General features: G+C 35.0%; 6 protein-coding genes and 1 non-coding gene across 10 annotated transcripts; 2 read left to right on the forward strand and 5 right to left on the reverse strand.

Moving 5' to 3' along the window:
- On the reverse strand, window positions 1-2,835 carry LOC9302499. 2 transcript variants are annotated; one of them, XM_021033471.1, is made up of 5 exons: window positions 2,702-2,835; window positions 2,525-2,605; window positions 1,839-2,022; window positions 1,225-1,759; window positions 1-1,112 (listed from the first exon to the last, which is right to left on the reverse strand). In XM_021033471.1, the coding sequence occupies exons 3-5, from the start codon at window positions 1,995-1,997 to the stop codon at window positions 97-99; spliced, it is 1,710 nt and encodes a 569-aa protein (XP_020889130.1). In that variant the 5' UTR covers window positions 1,998-2,022; window positions 2,525-2,605; window positions 2,702-2,835; the 3' UTR covers window positions 1-96. The 2 variants fall into 2 exon arrangements, with proteins under 2 accessions (XP_020889130.1, XP_020889136.1); XM_021033477.1 differs by having other exon boundaries at window positions 2,525-2,835.
- Window positions 2,836-2,911: 76 nt separating this feature from the next.
- On the reverse strand, window positions 2,912-4,477 carry LOC9302500 (probable cytochrome c oxidase subunit 5C-3). 3 transcript variants are annotated; one of them, XM_021033510.1, is made up of 4 exons: window positions 4,371-4,451; window positions 4,018-4,022; window positions 3,710-3,717; window positions 2,912-3,347 (listed from the first exon to the last, which is right to left on the reverse strand). In XM_021033510.1, the coding sequence occupies exon 4, from the start codon at window positions 3,339-3,341 to the stop codon at window positions 3,147-3,149; it is 195 nt and encodes a 64-aa protein (XP_020889169.1). In that variant the 5' UTR covers window positions 3,342-3,347; window positions 3,710-3,717; window positions 4,018-4,022; window positions 4,371-4,451; the 3' UTR covers window positions 2,912-3,146. The 3 variants fall into 3 exon arrangements, with proteins under 3 accessions (XP_020889169.1, XP_020889175.1, XP_020889161.1); XM_021033516.1 differs by lacking the exons at window positions 3,710-3,717; window positions 4,018-4,022 and having other exon boundaries at window positions 2,912-3,365; window positions 4,398-4,477; XM_021033502.1 differs by lacking the exons at window positions 3,710-3,717; window positions 4,018-4,022 and having other exon boundaries at window positions 2,912-3,365; window positions 4,371-4,473.
- Window positions 4,478-4,490: 13 nt separating this feature from the next.
- On the reverse strand, window positions 4,491-6,367 carry LOC9302501 (cytochrome P450 89A2). The gene is given in 2 exon segments (XM_021033484.1): window positions 4,491-5,154; window positions 5,156-6,367. Coding segments are annotated over 2 exon segments (1,545 nt in total). The 5' UTR covers window positions 6,224-6,367; the 3' UTR covers window positions 4,491-4,677.
- Window positions 6,368-8,462: 2,095 nt separating this feature from the next.
- Window positions 8,463-11,887, reverse strand: LOC9302502 (putative uncharacterized protein DDB_G0270496). Its single transcript, XM_002866382.2, has 14 exons — window positions 11,697-11,887; window positions 11,334-11,438; window positions 10,984-11,222; window positions 10,559-10,631; window positions 10,346-10,420; window positions 10,158-10,268; window positions 10,011-10,053; window positions 9,847-9,925; window positions 9,609-9,711; window positions 9,424-9,519; window positions 9,282-9,314; window positions 9,073-9,172; window positions 8,867-8,951; window positions 8,463-8,778 (listed from the first exon to the last, which is right to left on the reverse strand). The coding sequence occupies exons 2-14, from the start codon at window positions 11,415-11,417 to the stop codon at window positions 8,652-8,654; spliced, it is 1,248 nt and encodes a 415-aa protein (XP_002866428.1). The 5' UTR covers window positions 11,418-11,438; window positions 11,697-11,887; the 3' UTR covers window positions 8,463-8,651.
- Window positions 11,888-12,618: 731 nt separating this feature from the next.
- LOC9302503 lies at window positions 12,619-14,060 on the reverse strand. The gene has a single exon (XM_002866383.2). The coding sequence runs from the start codon at window positions 13,878-13,880 to the stop codon at window positions 12,903-12,905; it is 978 nt and encodes a 325-aa protein (XP_002866429.1). The 5' UTR covers window positions 13,881-14,060; the 3' UTR covers window positions 12,619-12,902.
- A 5,718-nt stretch (window positions 14,061-19,778) lies between these two features.
- TRNAK-UUU lies at window positions 19,779-19,850 on the forward strand. Its single transcript has one exon. It is a non-coding gene; the product is annotated as a tRNA-Lys (tRNA).
- A 402-nt stretch (window positions 19,851-20,252) lies between these two features.
- On the forward strand, window positions 20,253-23,317 carry LOC9302504 (probable receptor-like protein kinase At5g61350). The gene has a single exon (XM_002864682.2). The coding sequence runs from the start codon at window positions 20,512-20,514 to the stop codon at window positions 23,038-23,040; it is 2,529 nt and encodes an 842-aa protein (XP_002864728.1). The 5' UTR covers window positions 20,253-20,511; the 3' UTR covers window positions 23,041-23,317.
- The last annotated feature ends 566 nt before the right edge of the window (window positions 23,318-23,883 follow it).

Consider the following 23,883-nt stretch of genomic DNA (forward strand, 5'->3'; position numbering starts at 1 on the left):
AGCAAAAAAAACAAAACTTTCACTCTTTTAGTGAGTTTTTCAGTATATATCTCCTATGTGGTGTGATTACTGTAAGTGTAACGAGACGTTGATTCTTCAAGAATCTGAAAGCAGAAAAGGCATGGAAGTTTTGGTATTAACAGCAGGACTTCTGATGCCTCTTCTTCGTTTTGTTACGGTTCCCCAATCGATTACCATATTTTCCATCAAGCTTGAGTGAGCATCATTCCTTTCAGTAGCTTCAATTAGCCTTCCTATCTTCTGTACATCCCGAGAGGCTTCGTTTCCGGTAAAAGTGCTTAGGCTCAGGAGAAACTCGTTGTGTTGTTGTCGCTTTCCTCGACTGCGCAGGGTTCTCTTGTGTTTAGGATGACCAATATTAGAGACTGAAGTGTTTGTTCTTTGCTCCTCTGGCTTCATCTCTGTTAGCTGCAATGTCATTGCCTCAAAATAGTCTATTTCGTAATTAGAGTGGAACCCGGCCATGGATAATCCAACTTCACTCTTTGAGTCTTCAACAACCGAAGATGCGATTATGGCAAACCAATGCAGAGGATTGATACAATCAGAGCTTTTGATGCTTGATTTTCTAGCTGAATCTGATAATGACATATCAACTAAAGCCTCTGCTGCTGCTACACATTTTTCTTGTTCCTCTTCCTCTGTAACAAGAAAGCTCCCTCTGGCCTTTGATTTGGTTCTTGAAATCTTTCTCGTAACTTTGCCTGGTTCTATGTGTGGTTTACAACGTCTTCCCTTAATCTCAGGCAGAGACCTTAACCTCCCTTTCTCCAGATTATGGTCAGATTCAGGGATGTACGAGGCAGTACTCAGTGAACGGTTGTCATCTTTACTAACTCCAACGTTCGATTCAAGATTTGAGCCTTTCCGGGATTTGCTGCGAGGAATATTTTTAACATTGATGGATTTTGCTCCATATTTAGCTTTCTTCCTAGGCCGTGAGCAATGTTTGTGGAAGAGTGAAATGGTTTCCGAACATGGGAGCGCTAGAACTATCGATCGTGATGGTTCTGATCCGCGTTTTCCGTGCAATGAAGCTGAAACAAACTCTCGGGGTTGCTCAGATTCTATATTCAAGTCAATTCCATTCTCTGCACAAAATAATTGACTGATCAAATTCTAAAGACATTGATAGCTTTCATTACATCAAGACAATGTTACCAATAACAATAATAAGTATCATATATAGTAAACATTCCTCACCAGCTAGACATTTTGTAGATATCGGTGGCCCTTGCACTTCTGGTTCTGCTCTTTCACTCCTTGTTTTGGCTGGAATTAGGAACTGATTAAGCTCATAATCTGAATGTGCCTCGATCCTGGCAGGTTCATTTAAGTCGAGTATACATTTGAAATTTGACAATCCAAGTAAATGCACACTTTCCGGCTGGACAACTGATTCGAGAGACATGCTTCTTGGAGATTGATCTTTAGGAAAGTTGGGAACTTCAAGGACTTCCCCATTCTTTGAACCTTCTTCTTCCCATATATCACCGTAAGACGGTAATTCAAGATCCAAGACGACCTCTCCAGACTTATCAATCTCATCTCCAGAGATTCCAGCTTCATCAATCTTGGCAGAAGAGATGCTTAAACCCATCCAGTGTATGCTTCTTCTAGGACTAGAGACCCCGGCATTTGGGAATAAATGTTGAGGCTGAGTGTACAAGTTGTTGGTTTCCTCCATTTCCATCATCAGATCCTTCTGCCTTTGATACAGACGATGAAGCTCGTAGATCTGAGCTAACAAGCATTATATAAGAGACAAGAAACACTGAGATGAAACATCTGTTGAACACACACACTGATAAGCTTACCTGATTTTCAAAGATAGATTCTTGGCCAAGCATGGTCTGTTTCAATGTTTCCTTGTACTGTCTCAAATAAAGATCACAGTATAGTAATCTATTGGTTACGACCGTATCCATATCATGCACAGGATACAGACGCCACAAGCTATCCTCTTGCATTTCCATTCAACACACTGTGATAAGAGTAAACCTGCAGAATCAAGAAAGAGGAGACTTGCATCAAGAAAACCACTACATTACCTATATTGATTGATTTGGCAATATGTTAGAACTTAGAACACAACCTTCAAAAACTATCCTATCCTTGTCTATAACAGTGAAGCAACTGATAAATAATTCTATGAAAGTTGACTTTTTTGTAGACAGTCCTTAAGATCTATCTAAAGAATATGATAAACAACAAAATAAAGGTCAGTCCCAAATTCTCTATTTTAAGAACATAACAGAGTAAGTTGGTTTATATACACAACATTGTAAACAACAGAATGTACCCAAAAACATCAAATTGATGCATCAGGAGAAGTATACCGATTACCAAACAGCTTTTTAACTGAAATCTCAGCAATGATTCATCAAAAATGGGAAAAAGAAAGATGAATCCGCGAGAGCAGAAACTCGGAAACATTCATCATCCGAAAACGAAGAGTCAAAAAAGGATTTATAAGATTAGTTCCAACATTGCTGAATCTTACCTAAAGAAGAGAAGAGTTTACACGAAGAAGCATCCAAGGATTTTCTGAGATGATGCGAGCTTATCGTCACTGCTCAAGAAGCTGAGGAGAAACAGACCAGAAAAAAAAGCGTTAAAGTGAGGAATTTATGTTCTCTTTTCTTGTTGATAAAGTGGTGAAGCGGTTAGAAATGCATACTCGAGATCTGTTATCTTCGAAGATTTGTAAGAGAGAAAGTGGAGCAAAAAAATGGCAGAAAAAACTTGAAGAGGAAGCGAAAAGCAAATGGAAGTTGAGACTTTCCGTCTTTTTTTATTCGTCCTTTGTCTTTGCCTTTCTTTTAGACAGACACTTTTTCTTCACAAATAGAGAAAAAAATGCACAAAATTATGTATTAGTTGATCTCTATTTTGTGTCAATTTTACTTTTTATTTTCAATCATTTAGACATACAGTACTCGTCTCTTTTGTGTGATGAGAAACTAGAAGTCATCGTATGTTACACTGCCTGAAGCTGAAGCTGAAACTAATGAGATCAAACGACGTCTGGGTTTTTAACCCTATTACATTGAAATAATCGTCATTGCCAAACCAGTTACATGAGTGGAAGCACTTATTGTTGGAGAATAACATCTCTTTACTATTCATTCCTCTGCCACAACAACACCAATCTCGCCTCTCTCAAGCAAATCATAGAAGGCTCTTGTTTTCCTCTGCTCGTTCCAGTGGTGCATCTTCCATAGCCCACCAGCCGCTAGCCCGAGTGCGAGACCGATAACTAACTCCTTCACAACACTTGGGCCTTTTAAAGTTGCGTGTGCGATCTTGTGCCCAGCCATTTCTTTGACACTTTCTTGCTCACACTAAACCAATCAATCATTGCAATACATCATGAAATACACAAAAAGAATCATTCTCTTTGATAATCCAAACATCAACATTCAGCAAAACAGAACATCATTCTTCGGTTATACACATATAATACGTCTTCAAATCAAATCCACTTGAAAGACAGACACTAGAGTATCGACAAACAGAGTACTTTTCTTTAACACTCAAACGGCCACCGTGAAAAACCCAATCAAACAAACACTAACAGAGATGGAATACTTCTCCAGCTTAACCACATGAATAGTTCTATAGTCCGCACATACAACAATGAGGAAATCATAAACATCAACCAAAAACAATGCCTACATCAAACAAACTTTGCCAAAAAGCTTCAAACTTCAACAAAGCAATACAGAGAACAATTTAGATAACCTCATATGGATCAGTCAAGGAGGTCTTTGATCAGTGCAGGACTTATGAAGGCAGCTAAATGATGATAAAGAAGAACAAGGAGACCAATGTATATAGGGAGAATTCTAGATCGGCAATCAATAATAGAAAGCAACCCCACGCCTTTAAAAATCGACCCATCAGATTGCACACACAAGCACGTGGTGAATCAGGTTCATTGTTGGAGAGTTTGCGGAGCCACAGATGCCATGACTCAAGGCATGGACAAGGGCCCTCTCCTATTAAGATTAAAATTTGTCTCCTCGAAACTAAATTAAACATCAAAAGCCACACACTTCACTGATAACCTGCTCAGACCTTTTACTTTAACATTCATCATCTCCACCACAACGTTGTCACAAACAGATTATATTTTAAAAAAAAATCATTCTAGAGCTAACACAAGTTTAAAGTGAGAAACTTTCGAAATCTAAGACCACAATGGAGGATAAAAGAATCGACCCAGTTTATAAATTCGAGTTTTTTCAGGAGAATCCATTGTACAGATGAAAGCAAAAAAACAGAGACATTGCGAGCAAAATATGCAAGAGAAAGCAGAGAATTTTGAACATTAAAAGGAATCATACACTGGAATCCAAGAAATTGGTTAAGACCAAATCGATCAATTGAATGTTCCAATACGAAGAATCGGAGAGTGACCTGTTTAGATGAGTTTAGCAAAGCTGAGAAGGATGAAATCCACAACATTATTTATAGGTCCTATTTCCATTTTCTAGGGCTTTCAACAAATGAGAGAGCCATGAAAACGACAACGTTTCCACAAATGGCTGCCTTTATTAAAACGGCAACGTTTTGGACAAACCAAAAACCACTCTTTAACAAAAAAAAAAAAAAAACATCCCCAAGAAATCAATCTAGTCTGTTCTGTTGTCTCTAAGCCATGACAATATGTGTCTTATCCTTCATTCTTGGCACAGCACGAGCCTTAAGAGGATACTTCATGACAACAGTGAACTCCCATTTCTCAGACAAGTCAACTTCATCACCTTCAACTTCTTTCCATTCAAACTCTTTCACCAAATTCACCACAAAATACTCCAAATGCAACATGGCCAATCCTATCCCTGGACAAATCCTCCTTCCTGCTCCAAAAGGCATCATCTTTATCCCTCTACTTCCAGTAACATCCACTTCTTCTTCTTCTCCGATGAATCTCTCCGGCTTAAACTCCATTGGCTCCTCCCACACCGTTGGATCTCTCCCTATCATCGCCACATTGATATTAAACGTCCCTTTCTTTGGAACCTTGTATCCTCCTAATTCTGTATCTTCACTTACTCTGTGTGGTAACAACAAATGTCCCGGTGGATGTAACCGGAGACCTTCTAACACAACAGCTTTAAGATACGGCAGGCATCTTCTTCATCTCTTCTTCTTCAATCTCCTTCTCTTCTTCTTCTCCGATTATGCTTTTGATCTCTTTGTATAATCTCTCTTGGATTTCTTGATTTTTCACAAGATTCGCCATGATCCATTGTAGCGTCGTCGCTGTTGTATCAGTCCCGGCGTTGAGAAACTCAGAGCATAAGCTCACGATTTCGTCTTCGTTTAGTTTCCTCTTCTCTTCAGGAAGCTTAAGATCAAGCAGAGTATCTACATACGATTGTACGTATTCTTTATCGGAATCTTTAGATTCTTCGATAATCTTTCTCCGGGATCGAATCAACGGAAGCAAGACGTTCTTGTGTTCTCTACGGAACATAAGAAACTCTTCCCATCTCTTTCTTAGAAACAGTTTGGTGAAACTAGGGAAGACATTGAGGATGTTGAATCTTGGTAACGTGAGGAGCTCTCTTCTTTGAACGAATTCGACTTGTTTGATCTGTTCTTCATCAAGCTTATCTCCGAAACACATGAGAACAAGAAGCGAGAACATTGCGTGGCGGAGATGATCAACGACGACGATCGGTTTTCCTTCTTCATCGCCGTGATTACGAATTCGAGAACAGAGGTTTTCAAGAACAGAGCGACGAGCGTTGGAATAAGATTTGACGCGAGATGGATGAAGAATCTCGGAAGTGAGATTTCGACGGAGAAGCCGCCACGTGGCTCCGTATGTACCTGAGCTGATAGTGTGTTGGTTACTAGTGATGATCTTTCCGGTTGGAAGCGCCGGTGGACGATCGGAGAAAACGGCGCCGTTTAAAACGAGAGCCTTGTGAGCCAAGGAACGATCAGAGACGAAGATGGCAGGGACGGAAAAGATGCGGAGGGAGATGATTGGGCCGAGACGGTGGTGGATAAAGCGGAGGTAGGAGTAAAAACCATCGAAGCCTTGACGGAGCCACTGGAAGGGACCAAGGATGGGGAAGAAGTTAGGGTTAGGAGGTAGAGGAAGAGAGTTGGTGCGGCGGAGGAAGAGGTGGAGAAGGAGGGCAAGTGTGAGAGAGAGGAAGATGATTAGAAACCATGTCGCCATTTTTGCTTCTTTTTTTTCTTTCTGTTATGCTTTTATGGTTCTTCTTCTTGAATTCGTATATATAGCAGATTCTCCAGGTAACAATTTGCTATCGTGATGCGAAAGTATAAATTGTTTTTATTTTTTGATATCTATAATTCTGAAGAAAGATAAATGAAGAGAAATTGCATTGTATAACCATAAAAAAAATTATAATTAAATAAGTAACTATAAAAAAAACTGGCTATAATATACCTTGTATAAACTATATATTGACCATCTTAACCTTGCCATTTGTTTCCATTTCTCCATCTGCCATCTGTCTCTATTTTCCATCTGCCATTGACATTAAAACATTAAACAATATTCTTTTTTTTTCTCTTTTTCAATTTCAAGCATAGTTGAGTTCTTTTTAAATTGATGTCATTTTTACTCCTCATATTTCTTTCCATTTCTTAATTTAGTGTCAATTTCATTTTTATGGTTTCAAAATTACAAAATAAATATTAGTATAAGAGAGGTCTCCGTTCAGTGAATTGAATTTGGATTTTAGAGAAGTATTTCACAGAAAAGAGATATATGTTCATCATGTACTCCTTTCTTGAAGAAGTCAGTTTTGTTGGAATGATAAACGTAACAGCTTTTACTCGGATTTCAATCGAAGAATCCAATAGACTCGCATTCTTTTCCGATGTTTTTCACCTATCCAAAACCGTTCATTCAAAGTCCGGTTAAAATCGTGACTACACTCTCGGTGGCTACAACGAGTTTACAACAAACTCATCGCCACTCCCACCTACCTATTCACCATGGTGCTTCCAAATCAACTAAATAACATGAATGTACTATACTATATTGTCGTTATGGAATTAGTTGTGTGATCAATAGAAATTTATACCCACTTTGGTGTTTCTCCGTCTTTATTTTGATTTGGTTTCTTGGATTTGTTCTTACAACTAATAAATTTAACGCTAAATATGTAACTAAGATGATCACAAACTATACAGTTTAAGTTGATACTATACTATTATTTTTGATACTATACTATTTTAATTATCTATAAACAAGTTTACAAGATAATTTATGTTGATTTTACATATTATATTCTTTATGATATATGTTTTTTTACGTACGTTTAATTTGACCGCTTGGATTTCCTATATTGTATTTTTAGGGTATATCGTTCTTCTTTGGCGTACATTTAACTCAACAATTTGAATCTTGTTTATTGTATCATTCAGAGTAAAGTGGTACTTATTTGACTTGCGTTTAAATTTATCTTTTGGGTTCCCTATATAGTATCTCTTAGGGTATAGTTTTTTTTTTCGGCGTGTATTTAACACATATTTCTCAAAAAGTCGACATACGTATTCTTTTAAAGATAATTATAAAAATATTTTTTTTTGATTTTGTGTTTATTCATAAGTTTTAAATTTTTTCCTTCAATTGGTATATTTGATTTTTAAATTTGTTTTTGATTTTTAGTATGTTTATATCGAATGTTTTATGTTTTATACTATTTTCTTTTGTGTGTTTTGCATAGAATGAAACGTTTGATTTATAACCACTTTTTTATATTGTAAAACATTTATATAAATTTTAAAAAATTCAAAACACGATAATTCAGAATTTTTTTTATGTTTCTTTAAATATAATCTGGAGTTCGAATCAGTTTGTTTTAATGAAATTACAGCAAAACAAAACTGAAGAGGGGTAAGTAAATAATTTATCCATAAAAGAGAAGAAACATCTTACGTGGCTCCTAGTCTCTTTCCTGACAGCTTTTCACACCAAATGAGGGCATTTTCGTCCTAAACGAAAAGAAATGGTTACTTGTTTTGTTTCTCACTTTAACCTGCTATATTCTTAATTTCTTTTGTCATTTTGGTTATACAGCTAATTCACCCATAAATGAATCTATTTAGAAATAAGTTTGGATAATTGAAAAAATATATATATCCGATTTGTTTGGTTCTTGGGCGCTACGTCTAGCTTGTGGAAAAAGTTACTACGTTTAGCTTCACTCGAAACAACAACCCACATGAATTTTTGTGACATCATCGGGTTTATTTTTTTTGTGATTTGTTTTTATTTTTGAAGATAAAGATAACTAGATAACTTAAATTATGATGTTATTTATACCAAGTTACCAACCAATGATGTTATTTCAAATTTTATGTTCTATTGATCGAATATTGCGTTAAATTCGTTTAATGAATTTAAATACTGTCTAAAATCCGTTGTTAACAAAAAAAAAAAAAAAAAAAAATGATTCCAAATCGATTTAAATAAATTTGTACACAAGTTCAAAGTTCAAACTATAAATGTTGAAGAACGAGGACGAAATAACTCGTTGCTTTCCAAATCTGGCTTTCAATCAGAAACGATGTCGATAGTGTTACAACACACAAAAATAAAGTAGATCTATTGCTCTGTTTCAAAATTGCGGTTACGCTTCAGACTGAACGTTTCTGGTCTTGAGACCGAAGAGATTCTTGAGCAAATCCGCAGTGTTTGGAGGTATCTTTGCTGGCCGTGGAGCCATGAAGTTGACAATCTTCTCATGAACATTATACCTGTTTCGTTTTTTACACGACATGATTCATAAGAGAGAATTAGGGAAATTAAACCTCCAAGAGTCGAAACTACGTGTGTTTTATTTACCTGATCTTTCTGCTCTTGGAGGCACGTCGATCCACAATTTTCCTCTTCTTCGTCTGAAACTTCTTCATCTCGTAGAAAGCCGCCTCTGCCAATGGCAAATATTGAGAGATTTCAGAATACCAAAAAGACCTTTTTACACTTGAGTTGTTGGATATAACAATCGCTAGGGGAATTTTCATATCTAATGGATGTATTTTTTACTATACCCGAGGAAGCTGGATCGATGGTCTCAAGAAACTCCTTTAGTAACTGCCTATAGAACTCAGCATCCTCCACAAGTTCAGGGTCTCCTTCTTGTTGTTTTTCCTGAGCAAGAAAGAGCACATATGTTAGAGAATGGGCATTAAAATAATCAATAAGATTGATAAAATGATTTGATACTCTCTAGCTTGGTTAGAGAAAACCGTGATTATACCTCTGGAATTGGTTCTATGGCCTCCAGAGGGACCTGTGGATGTGTAAATTTAGAGTCAGAACAAACTGTAGAGAAGCTGATGTATTGACCACCAAGGCCACCTTGGGTGCTTTATGATTTTATTATTAAAGCCAAAACTTACAGTTCCAAAAACAGCAACAGTAGATCTTGATTGTTGCATTTGTTTAATCATTCTACTTGGATCCCTCATGTAGGAGGCAACCTGTTCACTAACGTTCTGGTTTTGAAAATTAATTCAAAGTTAGATTCATGATTGATACCCAGCTGTTTAAGAGCAAAATCATCTCTGGGGTTTGTTGTCTATACTTGGTTAAAGGCGTGGAGCTTTCCTTTAATAGCTGCTGCACCAGTTGTGACTTGTGTTCTTCTCTGCCATTTGTCCACAGCCTTGTTTCGGAACACAGACATTCTACATAGCAAAGACCAATATTTTCTTAACAATGAAACATAAATGGTTATTGAGACTCGTCTCCAAATGAAGTCAATCATGTTTTTACTAAAAAGAATTCTTTTGCTTGGACAGAACTTTAAAGCCGGACAATACCTTTTTTGCAAGTCAGATATTCGCTGCCATTCATCGCTATCTTCTGCATCTGATTTATTGGATTCTGCACTAGCTGTTCCTGACCAGATAGAAAAAGGAGGAGATGTTATATTGCCCCTCGCTTATAGTTATAATAATTATGTTTTCTGTTAAATATGGCATACCATTCACTTGTTGATCAACCGAGGGGTTCTTCTCAAACAAAGCCTGCAGAAATCAATATTTGGATAATAAGAGTAAACAAAGGTGGCAGAGAGACAAAACACTAAGAGACAGTACACAGTTACTGAATCAAGCCTATGCATACATACCTCTTGCAACTCCAAGAGGGAATCTAATGTCTTCTTAGATGAAGTAACTAGATCTGTATATGCTGTTGAGACATCCTCATCTTCCGAACAGAAATACGATTTCACAGGCTCCTGAAAAAGATTACCTTCTGTCATAAGCATGGTGAAACAAACAACCATAAATAGAAGAGGAGAAGAGCATAGCTTACCTGTGGCAATCTGTTTGAACGATCAAATGCTTTCTGAAGTAAGAATCTGAACTCCAGAGTTTTATCCCAAAGAGCCTTCACATAGAGCACAAAGAAAGAATCGTTTTAAACAAAAATTACCTCTAGATCAACTTCATTAACATAAAATAGGAATATACAACTACAACTGATTTCTAGAAAGACTACTTCACAAACCATAAAACAAGGTCATACCTTCTGATTCTTCACCGCTTGACCTTTAACAGCATCTTCACCCTTATCACGCTTCAAGTTCTTCAATATATCCCTATACCAGGAACACGCATATTACACAAAAGAACATTCTTTTGTCTCTCAATCATTCATTTAAAATTAAACGATGCAACAGAATTAAGACAGAGTATCTGACAAAAACTTTTAACAAAAGTCTGTTCTTTTCCTTTAAACGTATAGATTTTCTACTAATCAAGAATAAATCTAATTGCTATAATGAGTTCGAACCTACTTCTAAATCTAGCCAACACTCTTGTTTATGCTCTAGATTAAACAGCTGAAACTTCAATAAGACTATCTACCGTTTCTAGATAGAAACACATACAAGAATTCACTATGTTAGAAATAAAGGTATTTAAAACTGATTAGTTCAAATGAAATCTTACTGTTCTTGTGAACGAAGCTCCATGTACTCTTTCTCAAGCTCTTCCATCTGAGCATCTTTATTGTCATCATTACCTTCCTTATCATTTCCATCTTTAAAGTCCTCGCTTTCTCCATCCTCGTCTTCCTTGTTATCTCCTTCATCATCTTCCTCACTCTCTCCCTCATCATCTTCCATGCTATCTACTTCATCATCCTCTATCCCATCAGGTAATTCATCATCTTCATTGTCGCTTTCGACCTATAATAGAGAATCCTCAACCAAATAAATTCACCTTAACATTAAAACAAAAACCAAAAATCACCTACACCATCTAAGTAACTTAAACGAGACAAAGCAACAAAAACATACCTTAAGGTTTTCTTGGTCACTTATGTCTTCCGATTCACTGTCATCAAGTCTTGCTCTTTTAGTCTTCTTTGATCCCCCAGCCATTATAAAAAAACACTCTTAATGCTGCAATAGCGAATTAACTAATCAATTGAGGGAGGAGAAACTATTATACAGTGCATTAAGCAAAAAAAAATTGAAACAAAGAAAGAAGGACCAAAGATAGAGACAATGACTGAGTTTAAGAAAAGTTGGATTTCTGGGTACGAATTTGTGAGGAGGAGAAACGATTAAACAAAAAAAGGGAGACACTTTGAGCAGATACACAAGAGAAAGCAGTGAACTTTGAAAATTAAAAGGAATCATACAAGCAGAGGAACTAACCTAAAAGCTCTGTAGAAGCTGAGACCCGCAAAGAGGAGAATATATCTTCGACTTGAAATCGGAGAAGCTGGGAATCGTCTCAAGCTCAAAGCTGTCTACGAGCAGAGGAAAAGTTACAGAAAGAAGAAGAAACTCTGGAAAAATTAAAACCCTAGAGGTTTCGCTTAACCCACGAACCGTCCGGTTCAACCAAACAATCCGGTTTAAGAGTTTTAATTGAGATTTCCTGGTTTGATAGGACCAGATTATACGGTTCGGTCGGTTTGACCTGGATTATGTGGATTTATAAACCTTGATTCTAAATATGGACCATGAATGATTCCACTCTTTTATATGTTTGGTAAACTACAAAAATTTGGTGATCTGTATAAATTTTAGCTTTGTGTGCTTAATTGTTTCTTGATCTCTTTTGAAGCAACATTACTTAATTTTCTTAAAAACCTTTTCTTCTCACTCAATTTTCCGGTTTCCACTTTTTTACCGTATAAAGGTAAATTAGATTCATTCATAATGCCTCCATTAGAAGAAATTTTTAGGTAGAACTGAATTATTGTATTAAACAGGTTCAAGTAGAGAGATTAGTGATGTCGACCACCCACTAGCCATTTTTGTCCTTTTTAGTGTAAACTGTATCATCAACACAAATTCAATCTATTTTTAGGATTTAGTTCAAAGAAAATAACAAAATGTTCAATTGCTTTCGCCTCTTCTGTCTATTTAAAGATAACTGTGACACTTCTTCTTCTTCTATCTTTATATTGAAAGATTGTGATTTGAACTTATCTTTGCTCAAAATCATAAGACTCTTGTTATAATGTGAATCTAGTCAACATCTTCATTAACTTAAGGATGTAATCAAAATCATTGCTAATTAATATATTTTGTCGGCAATGAAATTATACTGTAGGGTTAACCAAATGTGAATTCCAAGATTTGCGTTAATTAAATTTTCTGGTATATTTGACTTTACAATGTGGAAAATATAAGTAAAAGAGTAAAAAAAAAAAAAAAGGGACTAAAATAAAGAAAAGCAGAAACAGAGGAAGAAGAAAAAGTTTTGCAGATCTTGTGATTGTTCTTTACTGTTTATTACCTTTGCCCTTCTTTGAAGTGAAAGCTACTTGAGATTATCCTTAAAGAATCAATAATCTCAAAAAGTTTTTCACTTTTTCATAATCAATAATTACATCAACCAAATCAAGAAAGTCACAATATTTCTTGTAAATTCTTTGATCCTTTGATGTGTATCTTTGTGTTCTCTGTTTCGCTGATTTGGATCTTGATCGAATACTCGTCTTCTCTACCGATCTTTTGATCTTCCTCGTTCTTGATGCAGCTCTGGTAAAAAAGGAAGTTGACTATCGAGTCAAGAACCAAGAAGAGAGCGTATAAGTAAGCTATGAAGGTTCCTTCAAGAGCTATGGATGTGATATCTCTGTCTCCTTTGTAATAAGATCTCAAGACCCTGTACTGAAACAAGGCTTCGACTCCTGCTAAGCCAAGATTGGTAGGCAGAGCAATAGCCAATGCTGTTGAACTTCTTCCGTGAATAAGAAGACACGCCTTGAGAATGTTTGTGTATCCCCCTGAGGAAGAAGAAGGTGATGAAACCAAGGCTAGATTGGAGATGACAAAGGCGTTTGCGATGATAATCGAGTAGATAATCGGTGAGGATACGGAGAGGAAAGTGTAGAAGTTTCTTGAAGAGAATCCAAAGGCTTCAAGGATATTGTATGCTAAGAAAAACAGAGCAAAAGCAGAGGCGTTTGCAGAGAGAAGGAAGAAGAAGTTACAAACGTAAGTTTTGAGAAGCCGGAGGTAAAAAACAGAGGAATCTGCAGAGTGATTGTTGGATAGAAGTTTGATGACGTAAGCTTTGGATAAAAGGAGGAAAGTGAGGGAGAAAGGAAGAGTGAATAAAGAGGAAGATAGGGTTTGTGAGAGTTTAAGGCTTAAGATATTGAAGAAATTGTGAGAAGAAGAGAAACCCGCTCCGCGAAAGAGCATGTTAAGCCTCATGTGAAGGATAGAAGAGGAAGAAGAGAAGAAAGGCTGAGAGAGGAGGAGACCGGCTGAGAAAGGGAGGGCCACGGCGGCTGCGGTGGTGACACGGTGGTAGTTTTGGAGGAATGTGTGAATTGACCTTCTCATGATCTTGCTTGGATCCTCCATTGTCTTCTTCATTCTAGTTTTTGCTATTTCTTTTCTTTGAAGAAGTTTGAAGATGTGTGTTTCTTGAATGATCCACCAAATATTGAAAGGGTTTTCTCAAAGAATTAAGGTAATCTTCCTTATATATATATGTATATAAATATGTAATGATTTTATATTATATATTATATTTTTGCTAAAATTTAATTGTGGGTTGGGTGTTAGAGAAGGGAATGGAGATAGGCCAACCGATTTTGCCTGAAGATGAGGAGTTGTTTAGAAAAATTAAATAAAATTAAAACTCTTCTTTTCTTTGTGAAGCAAAGTTTTTGCATGGAATAGGATCTTTCTTGTGAGTAAAATAATACATAACACTTCCTTGTTAGGTTTTATTGGGTATAATATAGATTTGATTCGTAGGTAATGTTGTTACTTGTTAGGAGAAATAAATTTCATTTTTGGGTTTAATTTTGATATATAATTCTTGAAAAGTCTTTTGCTTGTGTGATATGCTAGAGTGATTTTAATTGGTTTTGGATGCTTACTATACACTCCATTGTATATACATGTATATTGTTAATATATTAAATTGTGAGAGAGTGAGTCATGTATTAGTATTCAATTGAAAGCTTAATAATTATAGGTTTGAGGAAACTGGAGGCTTAGCTTTCAAGAAATTGAATAATGATAAGAGCTAAAAAGAGTAAAGTTTTTAATAACCAAATTTAAATTGGTAAAAATGGTGCTCTTTTTATGCTTTTTCTCATAATGTAAACAACTTAAAATGATTTTTGAGTGAGAAGTTTCCAAACTTTTTGAACTTGTCTTGAGGCGACTAATTGATCATATATATGTTACCAAACCTACTAAGTTTAGCTTTAGTGAAAAGTAAGAATGTTTACAAAAATTCTAGCATATGTCATTTGATAGATTATTAATTATTAGGGGTGGGCACGTAGCGGATATCCGGGATTTTGGTAATATTTGTGATTCGATTCGCTTTTTCCGAATACTAAGTTTTCCGATTAGTATTAGCTTCGTTAGTGGCCGGATATCCAGCTGTTCGAATATCCGTTAAAATCCACACTATTTGCTGGGTATCTGATCCGTTAAGTATTTGTTTAAAAATAAATAAATAAATAACAAATTTAATCCAAAAATAGTAAAAATTTATTAAAAATAGTAATATTTTATTAGAAATATATATTTCTCCTTTAATTGTTCAAACTAGTAGTTCAAATAATTAATTCGGTGATTAGACTTAGAAAATTATAAATCAGCAAGAATAATAAAATTATAATTTATATATGTAATTGTTTATATATATATGTATGCATTCCAGAGCGGAGTGGATATCCGCCTATTTAATTTATAGCATTTGATATTTGCTTCGCTTTTTGACGAATATCTATTTTTAATATTTGATTTGCTTAGTAAAGTTACGGATATTCGGATTTTTCAAATCGAATCGAATCGAATAACAGATCGAAGCGAATCTAACAGATATTTTATTAATTACCAATTGTGTTCTTGTAACAATACAATAATATGTAACAAAACCTTGTTAACCAAATTAATAATTTAAAAATAATCAAGAGAAAATATAATTCGATAGAAGAGAATCATCAAACTTTGTCCAACCTGTGGCATGCTTTTGGTGTGCAGTCTTATTGACTTGGACTTGGTGGTTAGGGAGTTCTCCATTTGCTATTTTTTAAATTTTCTTATTTTCTTATATATATAATTTTATAGTATATTCTATCGTTCCTTGTTATCCACTCTCAATAATTTTCTTTGATTTATTGAGTTCCATTAGACGAACAAAATAAATGAGAAAATAAACATGGAAATTTGCAATTTTGTATCTGTTTAGTTGAATGGTTTACTTTAACGTTCACCAGGTAACAGATTTTATGTATAAATCTACATAGTCCATGGAGAAAGAAAACTCAAAAAACTGTAAATGCCAGGATCATAAATGGAGTAATCTACTTGTAATTAGGTATTAGTCTACTAATAATTGGAGCTAAACCATTTTATAAGTGAGCTATAATGTTTGATTCTAAGCTACTCCAACAAAAGTAGAACTCGACCGTACATATATAATATGTCATATGTGTAAAAGCAAGAACATAGACTCAAATCTTTTTTTATATGTTATTTCTACTGAAGGTTGGTATCATACGAATATTCATTCTAATTTTTTTAGTTGTATAGTATAAAAGAAAAGTATACGTCCATCAATAATAATTGATTTTTTGGCGTCGACCATGACTGTTAAACTTCTATTTTTGGTTATTTGCTGAAATGTTGATGTGTTTTTTTTTTTTGGTATTATCACAGTTTTAAATTATTTTTGATCAATTTTATCATTTAGTAACATCAATAGAAGCATAATTGTATTTTTACGAAGTGTGTAAGATAATATTTTCTATTTATGTTAGAATTAAAAAATAATTATAGTAGAATCTCACAAAGGTTGTAGTGTTGGTCTTGTTTAGTACAACTAACAACATTATGGTTAGGTAAATTACCAAAACGATTCCTTCTTGTTGGCGTGCCTCTTTCTTACACTACCGTCATTTAAGTGTTCTAAATTTATTTTATTTTTTGACAAAAAGAGTTTTGGTATTAGTTATGGGAGACTCACAAAAATGCCCCTTTTTTAATATCCCTTTTCAAAAATGCCCCATTTGGCTGTCCATTTTTAAAAATACCCCTTTTTATGTACAAAATGACTAAATTACCCTTCTTTTAATAAAAGATATCACAAATATATTAGGAAATATAACAAAATTAGGTCCACAAAATACAAAATATTTTTTGGCGGGAAAAGTGATCCCGCAATTTTTCCCGCCAAAACTCTTGTAAAAACTTGTAAAACCTTTAAAATACCTTGTAAAATTTTCCCGTAAAACTTTTTCCCGCCAAAAAAATTTTCCCGCGGGAAAAGTGATTCCGCAATTTTTTTGGCGTTAAACTTTTGGCGGGAAAATTTTCCCGCCAAAAATTTACAAGGTATTTTAAAGGTTTTTTACAAGGTATTTATAAGGTTTTACAATGTATTTTAAAAGGTTTTACAACGTATTTACAAGGTATTTATAAGATATTATAAGATTTTACAAGCTATTTTATAAGGTTTTTACAAGTTATAAGGTTTTACAAGTTTTTTATAAGGTTTTACAAGTTATAAATACCTTATAAGTACCTTGTAAAACCTTTTAAAATACATTGTAAAACTTTACAAAACACTTGTAAATACTCTGTAAAACCTTTAAAATACCTTGTAAATTTTTCCCGCCAAAAAAATTTCGCAAAAAAAAATTGCGGAATCACTTTTCCCGCAAAAAAAAATTTTGGCGGGAAAAATTTTTACGGGAAAATTTTACAAGGTTTTTTAAAGGTTTTTACAAGTGTTTTGGCGGGAAAATTGCGGGATCACTTTTCCCGCCAAAAAATATTTTGTATTTTGTGGACCTAATTTTGTTTCAAATAAGGGTAAAATGGTCATTAAAAATTAAAAGAGGGCAAACTTAAAAATGGACTCTCAAAAGGGGCATTTTTGAAAAGGGGTATTGAAAAAGGGGCATTTTTAACAATTTCTCATTAGGTATTCCCCCTATTTCAAAATAAATAATATTTAAAAAAATTTCTGTTTCAAATTAAGTGATATTTTCACTTTTTAATGCAAAATTTATTAATCTTAATGTTATTTGACTACTTGTATTATGTAATTTGTTTTATCATTCAAAACATGTAGTTTACTTAATAATCAACTATTTTTGTATACAACACACATCATGATCTAGTTTAATGTTTTTTTTATCAACAATATGTATGCATAATTTGAATTTGAGTAACGATACAACAACACTAACACAAAGCACACAAACTATGTCGATGTCATAATCTCATATAATTACTTTTTAATTGATCAATAAATATTGGTCACATAATTTTTGTAGCAAGTCAAAACCGAAAGGATGAATATGGATCCTATCAATATTGTTTTTGTCATAAAGGAAATACTTCCAAAATATTGAACTCTGGTATGGTGGGATTAGAAGGACCTCCAGAACTTAGCATGGACAATATGCTACCACCAAATCTAAAGTCAACATTCCTTACACCTTTGTTAGTTTTTATTGTTCTTCTTTAATTAACTTCAAAATCTGAATTACATGCCACAGGTTAAACTTATGATGTAGACAATTATAACTAGAAAGTTACAAATTATATTTTATATTTCTAAATCTACATTCACAACGATAATTAACAAAGCATTTAATGTTCAATTAGATATTGATTGAATATTAAATCTCTTCAAATATAATATTTGATATTTTTTTATACCATCACCATCTCACCATTATTACCACATATAATTTGAATAACGAAGAACCAATCAATCATTGTTTAAATGTGATTTTGGATAGTGTTGTTTTATCAACCGATCCAGAGTATTGTGACATGTAATCTACCTAATCAATTATACACTTGAGTATGTATTGATAAATGAAATCACAAGTCGCAAACTTATTATACATGTAACTCTATATAGCATAAAATACACATCAAGATAGAAAAGTATAACCAGTACTAAAACAAAACCGTTATTTGTTTCACTCATGGACGTAGAATATAATTCCTTGATGTATATATAACCGTATCAAAGACTTTATAATCGAATCTTAAAAGAGATTATAAAATAAAGTTACCTCTATAGTTTAACTCTTAATGATTTATATGATTAGTCTTTGTCAACACGAGTACTTATTTGTATAACTAGAATGATTAAAACTGTTTAAAAATCACGTGCAACTACGGCTGTATGCCTGGATTATTTACTTGTGATCTGTAAAGCTATGGTCAATCCAAAATAAAACTATATGCATATGGTTTATTGTATAAATTAAATCTTAGAGTTATCCAAAGTTAAGTTGACTTAGAAACAATCAATAAGACGAACAAGTCGTAGTTCAATATAGAGCTATATTTGAAATAATTATCGAATTATAAGAAAAAAACAAAGAGTACTTTACAAAAAAAATACTGCATGGTTGGTACATATATATTAAGTTTAGTTTATATACTCATTTTAAATACGATTTATAATAAAATACGTATCACCATTCGATCTATTCTAAAATTAAAAAATATAGACAAGTCTCGCTTGCTTGAATTATTTGTAGTGAAAATAATTTTATTTACTAGTCAAATAATAAAGTATTTATTTTTCAACTTATATATTTCAAATTTTATGATGTTTAATACTCTCTCAGTTTCATAATATAAGTCGTTTTAGGTAAAAGCACGCCGATTAAGAAAATGTACTTTTTAAAAATTCAACTAATTATAAAAGAGACTGCATAATATTATAAATAATCATAGAATATTAAAATAATATATAACTTGCATTGAAACTCGAAAACGATTTATATTGTGAAATAAATTTTTTTATCCAAAACGCCTTATATTATGAAACAGAGAGAGTAATTAGGAGTAAGAAATTTCATAATGTTAGGAATCCATATCTATTCAAAATCCCATGAAAAAGATGAAGAACAATTAGAATGTTTTTCTTGGATTTTTTTCTTTAAAGAAAAAATCTCTGGAAAAAAAGTTTTTCAAAGTGAAAATAAAATTTGTTAGCCCAAAAGTTAACGAACCACTTTTAGGCTTTAAGCCTATAAAATTCACACCGATCATAGGACAGAGAAAGATTTCTCTTAACATGAACCGGCCAGCCCTGAATATTAAGCCAATTTGCACAAATAAAGCAAGTCATAATCTATTTTTTTTTTCAAAAACCTATACCATCAATATGGGCTCATATGAAAATTTCAATGGATTATGGTCCAAAATTATGCTTGTGAAATATTTTATTATCAACAGGTTTATTAATATACACTTCTGAAAACAATCAAATGTGCCGTCTTAGCTCAGTGGTAGAGCGCGTGGCTTTTAACCACGTGGCCGTGGGTTCGATCCCCACAGACGGCGAAATTTTCTAGCATTGCAGAGAAATTTGATTTTTAAGGTACCATTTTGACTTTTGAGGTCCACAAACATTCCTTCTTTTTTTTTCAGCTCTATAAAATAAGCGTCCACAAACAAATAGAATTTTTTTTTTTTTTTTTGATAAGTCATTGATATGATAATTGAGATTATAAATAAAATGAAATATCTGGGTGTTTCTGTACTAATAGTATTATTATTCAATCTTAAACCGAAAAAGAGCTAAACATGGCTTCACTAATTTAGAACAAAAATGAACATTAATTTTAAACACTGAAAAAAAAAACTATAGTTATCGTTAATGGAGGATAAGAGTTCCTCACTTTTTTTTTTTTCCTTTTTGTAATAGTAAACTCAAAGAAACCTATCCAAAAACATTAATTAAGCTTTTGACTAAAAAATCAATTCTCTTGTTTTCGATAAACAAAAATATTTCTTACACTTTTGCACGTAGCTCCCATAAACGTGCTTCCAACAAAACAAAAAATAATTATTAAATTAAGATCAATAAAACAAAGATCGTAAATGGTATCTCCGGCCGCAAGTTTTAAGTAGTTTTCGTTCAAAATTTTAAAACCATTCGTTTTGATTCCTCTAAATCTCTCCTTCCTCCTCCACCACCACCTTCAAATCCTCGCCGCAAATAATGGGAGGAGAGTTTCGTCATTTCTCCTCCCACGTGTCTCTTCTCCTCCTCCTCTTTCTCGTCGTCAAATCCAGCTCCTCATTTACTCCAGCTGATAACTACCTCATCGATTGTGGTTCCTCCGGCGAAACAAAACTCTCCGACGGTCGCAATTTCAAATCCGATCAACAATCCGTCGCGTTTCTTCAAACAGACGAAGACATCAAAACCTCTGTCGACTCAATCCCGATCTCCGACTCCAATTCTAGTACCCTTCCCTTGTACTTAACCGCTCGAATCTTCGCCGGGAAATCAACTTACTCTTTCTACATTTCACGACCTGGTCGTCACTGGATCCGCCTCCATTTTTATCCTCTCAATCACCCTCTCTACAACCTCACAAACTCCGTCTTCTCCGTCACCACCGACGCCACCGTTCTCTTACACGATTTCTCCGCCGGAGACACTTCTTCGATCGCCTTCAAAGAATATCTAATCTACGCCGCCGAGAAACTCTCTCTCTATTTCAAACCACATAAAGGCTCCACCGCTTTTATCAACGCCGTTGAAATCGTCTCCGTTCCCGACGAGCTTGTCCCGGATTCTGCTTCCTCTGTTCCTCAAGCTCCTGACTTCAAAGGCTTAAGCAGCTTCTCTCTTGAGATCCTTCACCGGATAAACATTGGCGGCGATTTGATTTCTCCGAAAATTGATCCTCTCTCACGCACTTGGCTCTCTGATAAACCTTACAATTTGTTCCCTGAAGGTTCGAGAAATGTCACCGTTGATCCAAGTACGATTACTTATCCAGACGGCGGAGCCACGGCGTTGATTGCTCCTAATCCAGTTTATGCCACGGCGGAGGAAATGGCGGATGCACAAACCTCGCAACCTAATTTCAATCTTTCATGGAGAATGAGCGTTGATTTTGGTCATGATTACTTCATTAGGCTACATTTTTGTGACATTGTAAGCAAATCGCTCAACGATCTTGTCTTCAATGTTTTCATCAACAAGCTCTCTGCAATCTCTGCACTTGATCTCTCTTCACTAACCAACGCTTTAGGCGCGGCGTATTACGCGGATTTTGTGCTTAATGCGTCTACGATCACCAATGGCTCGATCTTGGTCCAAGTTGGTCCTACTCCGAGTCTTCAGTCGGGTAAACCGAATGCCATTCTTAACGGTTTAGAGATCATGAAGCTGAACAATGCTGCCGGGAGTTTAGATGGGCTTTTCGGGGTTGATGGGAAATACAAAGGGCCTATTGGTGGGATGTCCTCTAAGAAGCTTGCGATTGCGGGTATCGGATTTGTGATGGCACTAACCGCTTTGTTAGGGGTTGTCATGTTGCTTGTTAGATGGCAGAGACGTCCTAAAGACTGGCAAAAACAGAATAGTTTCTCGTCGTGGTTGCTTCCTTTACACGCAAGTCACTCGAGTTACATCTCAAGCAAAGGCGGGTCTACTTCGAGGCGGATGAGCATTTTCGGGTCAAAGAAGAGCAAAAGCAATGGATTCTCTAGCTTTTTCTCGAACCAAGGATTAGGACGGTACTTTCCCTTTACTGAACTACAAATCGCTACGCAAAATTTTGATGAGAATTCTGTGATTGGAGTCGGAGGATTTGGAAAAGTCTACATAGGAGAAATTGATGGTGGGACGCAGGTCGCGATCAAAAGAGGGAGTCAGAGTTCAGAGCAAGGGATAAACGAGTTTCAGACGGAGATTCAGATGCTGTCCAAACTTAGGCACAGACATTTGGTGTCTCTAATCGGATTTTGCGATGAAAACAAAGAGATGATTCTCGTCTACGAATACATGTCAAACGGTCCTCTGCGTGACCATCTATACGGCTCCAAAGAAAATGACCCCAACCCTATTCCTACCTTGTCCTGGAAGCAACGTCTAGAGATTTGCATTGGATCAGCGCGTGGACTCCACTATCTCCACACGGGTGCAGCACAAGGAATCATCCACCGCGATGTCAAGACCACCAACATTCTCTTGGACGAGAACTTAGTCGCTAAAGTTTCTGATTTTGGACTTTCAAAAGATGCCCCTATGGAACAAGGGCATGTAAGTACCGCGGTGAAAGGTAGTTTCGGGTATTTAGACCCCGAGTACTTCCGCAGACAACAACTCACTGATAAATCTGATGTATACTCGTTCGGTGTGGTGTTATTCGAGGTTCTTTGCGCGAGGCCAGTGATAAACCCACAATTACCTAGAGAACAAGTAAACTTAGCAGAATATGCTATGAATTTGCATAGAAAAGGTATGTTGGAGAAAATCATCGATCCGAAAATCGTGGGAACGATTAGTAAAGGGTCGTTAAGGAAATTTGTGGAGGCTGCAGAGAAATGTTTGGCCGAGTACGGTGTTGATCGGCCTGGAATGGGCGATGTGTTGTGGAATCTTGAATATGCTTTGCAACTTCAAGAAGCGTCGGCTCAAGTTGATTTGTCGGAGGATAAAACTACAATGAATATTGAAATGGACTATATTCCCGGCGAGGAAATGCAAACTCCATCGCATTCTGTGCTGTGACGGTGGTGGTTTCAATGTGAAACTTTGCTTGGTTTTTTTTTTTTAACATGTTTAGTTTGGCTTTCAAAAAGATGTAGGATTTAAGAAAGCCTTTTGATTTGTTTTTTCTTTCTTTCTTAAATGCAGTTTTAGTTTATTTCTTTCCTTTGATTTGAAGGAAATGAGATTTTTTTTTTTACTTGGTGATCATTTTAAAAAGACATTGGGTTGTCTTGTAGATTATGTTGTGTATACTTTGTTTGATGATAATGAATTTTCCCTTTCTTCCACCAAAAAATACATACATATATATATATATATATATATATATATATGAAATTGGGATGAAGAGTAGTTGGTGGAATTGGAAGCTAGTTTTGCAATGAACCATCTCAAATATCTAGGATAGTAGGATCTAAATGGTAAACCATTGAAGAATGGAGTTATGGATATTTCAGTGATTTGGCAAGTTCTTACTAATTATATTTTGCATTCATTGGATACATGATTCCGTAAGTTCTGTAATATCAATTCTCTATAAGCGACATTTCTTTGGGAGATTACTTGTATTGTGGGGTGCACGAATGGCATGATCAATATAGTTTTCTTCCGAAAATTGGAATGGATGGTTGGATATTATGTAACGTTTCTGCCACCACTATTTGTGGTCCATAAGTCTCCCATACTTTATTAATGAAAAAAAAAAAATTACAATCGAACATATCTAGACCGCGTAGATCCATTCACGTCTTCTAACCAAATCGAACGAACATTATCTAGAATCGAGCTAAAAGCATGAAAACCTAAAGGTAAAAAAAATGAATTGTTTGCCAATCCATCCGCTAGACGATTAGCCTCCCTATA

This window comes from Arabidopsis lyrata, assembly GCF_000004255.2.
Source record: "Arabidopsis lyrata subsp. lyrata unplaced genomic scaffold ARALYscaffold_8, whole genome shotgun sequence".
NCBI classification, from domain to species: Eukaryota; Viridiplantae; Streptophyta; class Magnoliopsida; order Brassicales; family Brassicaceae; genus Arabidopsis; species Arabidopsis lyrata.